Source organism: Charadrius vociferus, unplaced genomic scaffold (assembly GCF_000708025.1).
Source record: "Charadrius vociferus isolate BGI_N301 unplaced genomic scaffold, ASM70802v2 scaffold455, whole genome shotgun sequence".
NCBI classification, from domain to species: Eukaryota; Metazoa; Chordata; class Aves; order Charadriiformes; family Charadriidae; genus Charadrius; species Charadrius vociferus.
Genome location: NW_009648550.1, coordinates 200,010 through 210,709, shown reverse-complemented (window position 1 = coordinate 210,709; position 10,700 = coordinate 200,010). Strand labels below are relative to the sequence as shown.

The 10,700-nt window shown below is 45.3% G+C and overlaps 1 protein-coding gene across 1 annotated transcript in view; it reads left to right on the top strand.

Annotated features, from left to right (window-relative positions):
- The window catches only part of SLC24A3 (solute carrier family 24 (sodium/potassium/calcium exchanger), member 3), a 142,773-nt gene that overhangs the window by 63,761 nt on the left and 68,312 nt on the right, over positions 1-10,700 (top strand). The window contains exon 3 of the mRNA XM_009886046.1: positions 7,491-7,567. Coding sequence (XP_009884348.1) covers positions 7,491-7,567 — 77 coding nt within the window. The remainder of the gene's footprint in view (positions 1-7,490; positions 7,568-10,700) is intronic.

Sequence of the window (10,700 nt, the reverse complement as noted above, 5' to 3'; positions counted from 1 at the left end):
TAATAGAAGAAGTCAAAGCAATGTATTAAGGAAACAGGCGGGGACACTTCTGATGCACTTTTCCCCGGCTGCAGCTGTTTGCTGTGTGGGGACTTCCTGAGCCACAGCAACAATCTCTCTGTTACTGGCCTTTCTTGCCTGGGGGCTCGTCCATCCTCCTGGCCGATCCCCTTGCAGCTCTCTGAGCCGTTTGCAGCTGCACTGCATCCCTCCCGAGACGGGGAGACCGGCACGACGGGCGCTGCCGAAGATACAGCACCGCGTGCGTTTATGCAATGGCATAACAACGTTCCCTCGAGTTCTCTGTTCCCATTGTGGTTGTTGCTAATGATGTATTTGCTTCCCTGCTGCAAGCTGGCACGCTCTGAGCACCCCGAGCTGGGCACAGGAGCAAACGATCTGTCATCTGGGCTTAGACGACAGCTCGCACCCAGCTGCTTGGCAGAGCTACATGTCTGCATGTTTTTCCAGCTGCAGAAGTATAGTTGTCTCTGGGACTTCTAATGACAACTGAAGTAGCGTTGATATTGTGAGTACCGACGGTTCCTAAATGTTGGAGTTGCCTATCTAAATCCTGGTTTCTAATCCAGCCCTCTCATGTCATTTTTTCAAGTCATGCCGTTCTGTAGCCTCATGTTCTATCCCGTGATGGGACGTGCAGCCCACTTCTAAAGAGCTCTTTGGAAAGAAGTAGAAAAACAGGGGCCACTGGGCAGAGTAATTATCCTGGAAAGCTCTATACAAATACAGGCTGGGCCTCTCCCCACTGGATATTTGGATGCTTCAGGGTTGCAGTGGCCATGAAACCATTGTGGGGACAGTGTGAGAAAATGAACTGCATTTTAAAATTTCTGACAATTTTCTTTGCTGATAATTCATTGCCTAGGCCGAACATCCTCATTTCTTCCTTCTATGAAAGCTGTGGCAGATTTCCCAAGGGTTTTCTTGTCCGTAGAGTAGGTACACTGGCTAGCAATACAAAGAATTTTTTTAAAAATAAGTATGTATTACAGCTTTGAGAACCCCCAGTACAGTGCGAGGTGTGTTTTTTTTAAAGAATCCTTATGGAAAGGTGGAAACCTTAAATAGGAGAGAGAAAGGAGTGGCAAGGAAAAGGGTTTTGAAAGGGTAACGCTCCCTGCTGCCATCCAGAAGAAGGGTACAGCAGCATCTTCTCTGCGTATCTGTCCTTGGCACAGCCTGCAAACTGCCTGGAGTAGCTTGACTGTGCAAAACAGAGGCAAATTTGTATTGCACCGGCAAATCCTCTGAACAGAGTGGTAATGCGGATCATTTTGTAAGTCAGCTAAAGCCAAGGCTGAGCAGGGTTCCAATTTTAATGAATCACAGAGTGATTGAGAATAAAAGGACAAGCATTTATTCCAACTCATTGTGTTACGACTCAAATAACTTTTCCCTGTCAAGCATAGATACGAATTTTTCCTCTAAATCTGGCAGGGGAAGCGTGTACTGTGATACCCTTGTTAATGCTCCTGTATGAGTGTACTTGTGTGCTTTGTACTTGAGGGGGTGGTGCCGTGGGCTGCAGTAGATGCTGTACACCCCGCTCTGGAAAGGTGCGGGCTCCCCGTTCTGCACAGCGGCTGCTGCTACCTGTCTAAACATCTGAAGTCTTGCTGCCAGGTCCTCGGCTAATGCAAAAGAGCACAACTTTTTACACCTACTGCTGATCCGCTCCTTTGTTATTTAGCCGCCTTTACAGAGCTAATCCATACCTTGCTAATAGTCATCTGGTTCCAATTACTTCCAAATTCTAATAATCCTGATATTTGCTAGTACTTTTTACAAGTTATCGATACGCGATTGAAGTGCACCCTAAAAAAAAGCATTGTGTTGAGCTGCCTGCTCCTGCGCTTTGTTTCTCTGAGAACGTTACCTCTCATTAACTGAGAAATAAAAACGAGTTGCGCGCATCTGAAGGCTGGAATTCAAATGTCTGTGGTAGAAACACTCGTCTTGGCAACGGGCGTCGTACCTAATGCCCACGCAGAACGTGTCCGTGGAGGTGCCGAGTTCGTGTGAAGATCCTGCCCTTCTGCAGTTAGTGGGCCTAATACCTACAAAGTCTGCAGGGTGGGAGTGGATCAATTAGGAAGAAGTCTTTAATTCTTTGAGTTTAGGTTCATTGATGGGGTGGTTGTTTTTTTTTTCCTGGTGCAATCAAAATAAGCCTGACAAAATCTGCCCCTATTTTCTGTACAAAAGCTGAGCATGCTTTTAAGCAAAATAACAAACTGTATGAGCTTTTATACTAGCTAAATAGGGCAGCTGTTGTTGGAGTGGTGTTCCAGCAACACCCTTTATTTCTTCTTAGAAAGGAGCTCCTGTGTTTTGCAAAGCTCTCCTCTTATCTGTACTCATCTGCACCTGATGCATCTAATAAAAATGCAGCAGATTTCAAATTTGCATACATTATTTTGTAATTGCATACATTCAAGCGTAAGCCACTAAAAGCGTTTGTGTTCAGACAATGTCGCAGAGAATGCGGTGATGGACACCTTAGATTTTCTCAGATAAGAAGATGCATTTCATTACAGCGCGGGGGTGGGAACCTGAACCTGAGGAAGGGAGGATTAGATGTTTCTGCTGTGCACAGAAAGAATGACTAGGATTCCCCACCTCTGCCAGTAGTGACAAGCTGATTCTATTTTAATACTGTTTTTTTTCTGTATGCTTTTACCTTAGCTGCACTTTCGTCTCCTTGAACAGTTAAAAACTCTGGATAAAGAGATTGGATTTTCGTCGCCTCTGTTATGAATTGTCATGCTAAAATCTCCTAGGCAGCTGCAGGAGGGAGAGGGAAGCATATGCGTGTGTGTGTGTTAGCAAACCATTTTGCATATTGCTAAAAGCATACCTCCCCATGTTTCCTCTGCAATGTCTTACGGTCTGGTGAACGGTCAGGAACATTTCCGAAACAAAACTGTGATGAAAACATTTGGTTTTCACATAATGATATTTTGCTGAGGAAAGATGAATCCTTTCCAGCTATTTTTAACTTCATTGTCTTGCATCTTCCATAGTGTTTTGTGTTGGTTTGTTGGTTTGTTTTTTTTTTAACTCCTGTCTTTCTGCTGGTACCTGTCTGACTGGTTTCTTTAGGTTGCACACCTAAACATGTTTTTGGCAGCTTTGTGCATATCTGGCACAGTACATATGTTGAGGGTGGGAGGGCGATACGGCATCCTGGCGCTGCTTTGGAAGAAAATAGTTACAACTCCTGGCAGGTGAATCCCGATTTGTTATTAAAAAGTCACAGGTATTGCTAGTCCTCATAAAAGGTCAAAACCTTCTGCCCCCTGTGCAGTTTGGGCTTGACGTTTCTGGCCTGGTTTGAGGCTTGGTATTTCTCTTGGAAGGAGCGAGCAGCCCCTGCCCAGCCGGCTCTCTCCAGACTTCCCACCTAACCCTGAGCCCCGGGGACTGGGGCTTCCCCAGCCCACCCACCAGTTAGGCATGGCAGGTCCCGGTCCCTCCGTGTGCGTGGTCCCAGGTGAGAGCGATGTGAACCAGGAGCGGCTGGTGGGTTACCCCGCCAGGCTTCTCGGCAAGCTGTGGTGTACAGTCCTCTCATCGGGTGTTTCCATGGCCGTATCTGTGTTGGCGACATCGTTTAATCACTCGTTCAAGGGTATTGCTGGTGTTACTTCGTTATAAGATGAATTTTAAAGGTGCTGGTTGTAGTTTGTTAGGACTCATTATAAAATTTACCAATGCAGAGGAATACAGTCGACCGTATTAAGCTGAGTCTTTGGCCAAAAGACCGCTTATGTAAAAAAGAGTATTTCCCTCCTCAGATACAGTGCCTAGGTAGATCCCTTGCTTGCATTAGTAACAAAATTAAGACATAGCTACCTTTTGCTCAGTTATCGCTTCACAGGCAGTAAAGCTGTGAGAGTGAGCTGAGTTGTTTTTCCATTCAATCATCTATGGAATTGTTAATTAAATTCCAATTGCTGGAGCTTTATTAATGATAACGATGTGAAAGCCAGGAAAAACGCAGCTTGATTTTTTCCAACTCGAGGCTGAATGTGCAGAACTGACCATTAGGAGGAAACCATTATTTTAGTTGTTATTGAGCAATTCAAATCTGGAATTACTGAGAAGCACTTGGAATGCCAGAACATCATCTTCACATTTGCTTTGCAGTTTATAACCAAAAGCAGTTCCTGCAACCTAATTGGCAGACTGTCTTTAAGTGCTTTATAGTCCAATTAACATCCAGAAGAGTAATAAAGCATTGGGATAAATGAAAGTAATTTGTCTTTAAATGGCTTGCAACCCCATATTTACAACAAAGTTTATCTGACTATATTGTGTGCTCCTTTCAACTGTTATACTGATTACTTGACTTTGGAAAGAGGACAGCTAATCTAACAAAAATATATTGCTCTTAATGAAGGCACATTGAACAAACTAAATTGCTGAGCTGTTTTCTGGGTTGGTATATGTCGTGGTTTGGGTCGAACTGGCCACCAGGCGACCGACAGATGCTCCCCCTACTTCTCTTCAACGAGAGAGGCAGAGGGAAGAGAGAGAGACATGAGTTTAGAAGGAACTAAACTACTTTAATGAGATATTATTAATAAAATAAAAGGAAAATAATGAAATATATACAAAACCGTGTCAACCTCCCAGGATGATGATCCCAGCACTGGCTGGCACTAGGTTAGTCCCAGACTGGACTCAGTGACAGACAGGAACTGGATTCTGGATCTGCATTCAGGATCACGATCAAAGGCACATGAACAGACAGAGTCCTCCTCGGGTGCTGGCCATTGAAGAAAGAGGGCTGACCCTTTGATCCCTCGGCTTTTATACTGAGCATGAGGCAGATGGGCTGGAATACCCTGTTGGTCAGTTTTGGGTCACTTGTCCTGTCCGCTCCTTCCTGCAGGTGGGACCCCACTATGCTTTTCCACTTCTGACCCTCCAATGGGGCTAGTAGCAAAGTTAGGTGGCCTTGGTTGTTACAGCAATAAATACAAGCAGAACTTCTCTGCATACCATGCCTTGGCATCAACTATAAACATGGGTCTTATCACTTGGAGAGTGAACTATTTCTGCACAATATGTTGTTAATTTCAGTAGTTAGAAGAGCCGCAGCTAAGAAGTAAAGTTACTGAACAAAATTGGTCCCGTTTTACCTCAAATCAGGACAGTATAGTGGGCCATCATCTGTCCCAGACGCTTGTTAGTGTGTCATTTCTAAGACTTTATGACTCTGTTGGACTGAAACCAGGTGATAAAGCCAAGGAGAATTGCAAACCTCCTCTTGGTGTATGCTGGTTACTTTGGAGATGGTGCTTTTCTCTGCTGTAAAGAGGAAGGGAGCAAAAGCATGAATGCTTGAGCAATCAGGAGGTTATGTGTGTGCTTCCATCACCTCTCCCTGCAGATTCCAAAATGTCCCTTTCTTCTCTCCTGATTATTTAGAAAACTGCCCAAGTTAGGAAGTCGATGTAATGGCCACCTAGCCGGGCATCCTGCTTCTGGAAGTGACTGGTAGGGGATGCTGTGGGAGAATCGTAAGCAACGGAGCATGTAAAGATCAGTTCTTCTGCCCGTGCATACCCTCGCTGACTGCTCAAGACAGGGTTTACAGTGACTGGAGTTTGCATTTAGGTTGCCATACTTAATATCACCAACAGACAATCCATGGAGGATCTGCTTTTGGGCCTTTTCTACTTGCCTGTCACAGCATCCCTGGGGAATGAAATCCACTGTTTTATAAGGTGCCGTGTAGTAAAAGTAGTTCTGCCTGTTTGCAAAATGTGCCACTTTGTACTATCAGAAGGTGGAGGGAATTGGAGGGGGGTTACTGTCTTTCGCATGTCACCTTCTGACCATGTAGACTGCCCTCTTTTTTTTTTCCTTTGTGTGCGCTGGGCTGCCTGAGGGCAGCTGATGACAGCAAAGGTGCTGTAAAGCACTGAGGAGATCACGGTCATGAGAAGATCGGTGAGGTGAGGAGCGGGACCTGCTTACCCTGCCAGTGGGCAGCTTTACTGAGAGAAACACCATCTGATTTGCATTGCTGTTTTTTTTCCTCTGCTCTATCATATCATTGTTTGAAATAATTATGTTTCTGCATGAAGTTTCTTCATGGTTCACTTCTACCAACAGATGCTTTTTCTGGATCTAATTAGGCCATGGAATCTGCCTCAGTCCCACAGCCTTACTGCAGAATAAAAGCCTGTGTACTTTCCTTGGAGCAGTTACGGCTTTGCCTTTGAGTTTGTGGCAGGGAACATGTATGGGCCGTGCCGAGGGGTTCTGGAATGGCGTCCTTGCCTTCCCGTGGCTGAGGCCTGACCCCCAGGCTCGGCCGTTTCACGCAGACCACCTCGTGGCCTTTGGCTGGGCAGCGCGAGAGTGTGGGGGGAAGAGGGGAGCTCTACCCCATCCTCATGGCGTAGAGAACAGCAGCTTCATGGAAAAGTTCCTTCCAGCATTTCAGGCGTGCGCCACCCTGTTGTTGAAGTGTTGTCTTCAGGAGGACTCCAGCTTGCCTTTGCACATAGGGTTACAGCAACGCTAAGCCTTCCTGGTGGACATCTTCGCAGCTCCAAAGACTTGCACTCGTGCTTTTATTGTCAAAATATTTTATATGTCTTTGTCAAAACCTTCTTTGCATCCCTGGCGCCATATGTCAGAGGTCTTGCTGGATTTGAGGATGTCTCTGAGGAGGCAGAGTGAGGTCTGGAGGTAGAGAAGAGGTTCATTTTGATCTGAAATTCCCAAATCTGCCCCTGTCCTGGGCTGCGTCCCCTGTCAGCCTCTGGCTGGCTATCTTAACGCAGCAGGTTGTCCTCGGAGCGGTTGTGGTGCGGGAAATCCCAGTACCTTGATGCTGTTACCTGTGCAGTGAGGGTGGTGAGAGCCACCAAGGCTGGGTAGAGAATGAAGCCAGCTGAGAGGTGGTTTGCTACAAGGCCTCCTCCGTGTCTGCTGTTGGGAAGGGCATTCGAGGGGAGTCATTGCCTGTCTGGAGAGCGTTAGGTGCTGCCAGAGATAAGTGCATGTTACTTGCGCCCTACTGAGGGGGAGGTGGTGCCACAGACATGGTGGGAGGCTTTTACCCATCCATTTTGGCTACAAAGCCATAAGTTAGAAATGCTTGGTGAGAGGGACCCATCACTGCCTACTCTGTACGTCACTGTTTCCCTTGAATGTTTTCAGGGGGGTTCAGCACTATGCTCTTGGGCTGTCTTTGTGTACACAGTGTTGTGGTTGCCACACAATCAAGTTACGCAGTAAACATTTGGGGAAAGGCTATAACTGCTAGAGGACTAGTTAAGCTAAACTAACAGGGACGTGAAACAAAGAGCCTCTGGTGTGGTAGTCATAGGACTGCTGCCCAGTAGAAGGGCTCGGGCAACTTTCGTTATGTTACTTAACAGCACATGTGTTGGTTTTGAGTAGCCGATTAAACATCTGAGCTTTCTTTTTTCCCCCACTTTTTGCAGCTCTCCATGAATTCCCCAATGACATCTTCACGAACGAGGACAGGAGACATGGAGCTGTGGTCCTGCACGTCCTTTGTGTAAGTTTGGTGACTTTTTTGGTGTTTTTTCTCCTATGGGTGTGGACAAGGCTTGGTGTGCTCACCGCAGGCCGGTGCTGCCTCCTGCCCACAGGGGCTTCTGCTCTCAGTCGTGGTTGAGAGCGAGTTTCAGCAACTACACTGAGTATAACATACTTCAGTTTTATATTAATCCCTTTTAAAAGCCCCAGTGCAACCCATGAGTGTAGGTGCATGCTGTCACGTGAATAAACTGCTGCAAGTTACTTTACTCCAGCCAGACCAGCTTTGCTGAGGCCATCAGGGAGCTGTGGTCCTCTGCTCTCTGCCCCCAAGCATGAGGATGCTGTGGGGTTGGTAGGTCGAGGGAGGAAGTTCATGTAATTGCCTTCAAAAATAAATGAAGTCTTATCCTCAGAAATTTCCCCAAAAAATCCTTGTGGTACCCCTTTTGACATAGCTGTAGGAGAAACAAATTAGAGAAGGTTTTCTGTTAAAAAAATATCAACTGGATTAATTTTAAAAAAAAAAAAGAAAGAAGTTTGGGTCTTCAGAATTCCCCTGACTAGTTCAGTTGCTAAAGTGAGTTTTTCTTCATGAATATATTAAAGAAAAGATCGTAACTTCTCATTTATGAGCTGCAGTGTGTCTTGGATCCTCTTGGGGTTTCCGGAGGATGTTGTGCAGGCGAGGGATTTGCCTCAAAGTTCAGAAACGTGCTAAGATGACTTTAATAGATGCTATTTTAAAGACCTTACTAATATCAGAAATCTGTGCAATTTTTGGCTTGGAGTTTTGTGATCTCTGCCCCAAACAGGGCAGTGTAAGTGGTGTGCATGGGTAAGGCCAAAATTAAAGATATTCAAGATAAATTTATTTAAATAAGCCGTGGTCTGTCAGTGCACTAGACCCTTAGCTAGTGTTAGAGGACTTTGCGTTCTGCAGCTGCAATACTCTTACAGGGCGAAGCACAGTCCCTCCAAATGCATTCCTCAACTTTTGTTAGGTAGATGAAGACGATTCTTTTCTTTTTTAATGTCATCTTAATTTAAGAAGGACTGCCAAGTTGGTACTTCGTGAGGGGAAGAGGCATTCTTAAGCAGCCAAGAAAATACCTGCTTATCATAAATGTTTAAAAGCAATTCATAATTTTTAGTCAGCTTAAGTGAGCAGTCACTGTCAGCTATGTGCAGTGATTCATGATTTCTTTTTAAGTATAAATTAGATTGTATTGCATGTTGTAATGTGAGTGCTCTGTGTTATGATTTTATTTCGGCTAAATGGCTGCAATAATTTGTTGAGTAACATCACTGTTGACTTTGTCTGGCAAGCTTAAGGCTTCCAAGTTTCCATGGGAACATTGAGCTTTGAAATGTTTTGAAAAGTGAGCACTGGACCCGAGCTGGATTTTTTAGCACCCACAAGAAAACTCCCCAAAATTCATATAAACGATCTGTCAAAGTAGTGTCATGCAGCAGCGAGTCACCCAGAGTCTCTCTGCAGTTGGTGGAGAGGGAGACCTTCAGAGGATCTTCAGCTCCTCTGTTGTAGGTATGGGGTGAAGCTGCAGGTTGGGTTTCACCTGCCTGGCTCTGGCCAAATCTGCTGGTCCCCTCCATGGGCGGTGAGTTGCTTCTGCCCAGGGGTGGTGCAGGATCACCACAAACCGCTGCAGCCCCTGTGTGCTACACCACAGGGGTCAGTGTCGCACGTGGTGGCTTTTGCACATCCCTGGTGCTGGTGGTTAGCGCGGTGTCCTCTTCTGAATGTCCAGATGCGGGGCTTGGCCTAGGCTTGAAGGAGGTGCTGGGGTTAGCGCTGATGGAACTGAAAAGTGGTCCCAAAGAATGCCGTCCTGGACACCTGTCCGTGCATCCCAGGCAGCCTTTGGTCTGCTCTTTCCTGACTTTTGGATGCTTGATTTCGTGACTTCAGGGTCTGTTTCACAGCCACAGTCAGAGTGTCGCATAGCACCAGCTGTGGGGTTTCACACCTACCTTGACGCGCATCTTGGCCGGTTGGTGTTTGCATCCCGAGTGCTGATTATTTGTTTTCCTGGCAGTCAGCGCTCTGCACCTCCAACAGCTTTTGTGTTTTGACAGAAAAAGGTCACTGTTGATCATCTGTTAATTCAAGGAGCTGTATTAACTGCTCTTAATCCATACAGAAAGTGTGTAAACATCGTAATGTAGTCTTGAAAAATACTGGTGGGCTGTTGGCACCCTTGTAACTGTACCGTGAGTAATACAAAAAAGTGTCACGAGAGTAGTTTAAGAAGGGGATTAACTATATGCAGTTGAATTCACGTCTTTACTTGGAAAACAACTGGCAGACTCCTGTGTAGCCACTCCAGGGAAAAGATGATGGTTATAGCAGCACGTTGCTATTTTGTAACCTCACATTTCTTTGATTTTTTTTTAAAAATTTCTTGAGTCACAGGAATAAGTTTATAATGAGACCATTAAAAATATGAGTTCCTAAAATCGTTCTTAATCTCTGTGTGATCCATACCTCTGAGCGTGTTTTTCAAGTCTATTTAAAAGAGACAAGACCTGGGCTGTATTTTTTCATTATTAGCAACTATGAAATCACACAGTATTCTCGTACAGTTGACTACATAAACTATGAGTTGGGTTATTTTCCAGTCTATTTTAAATTATGATTTGCGCTTCATAATTGCTCTCAAGATATTTTTCCACGAGTTTTTTTGTCAGTTCTGAATAAGCTGTACATGCTTTCAACATGTATCAAAATGAGGTTTGGAGGACTGAAATTTCAAGATGAACTGCCTACTTCAGAATAAAAAGAAAAATCCATTTTTAATGAGAACTAGATGTAAGCGTCTGCTGTCCCAACAGAAACATATCCAGTTTCTTCCCCTCTAGCAAGCAACAAGACAGATACCTCAGTCCATCGGCGTTTCATCATTCACCATAGCAGTTTTATTGACCAAGAAAATTTGTTGACCGTGCTCCAGCTTGTGCATCCCCAAGGTGCAGGACCCAGCTGGATTCACCCTTTTTAGCACCGTGGTTCTTGGGGTTGACCCCTTGGCTGTTGGAGGCTCTCATAAGGCATACAGGTCCAAGACAGTGCCCATCAGCTGAGAAGTTTCCCAGTGTCTTTCTATCCTGACCTGCCAGCTCCATGAATC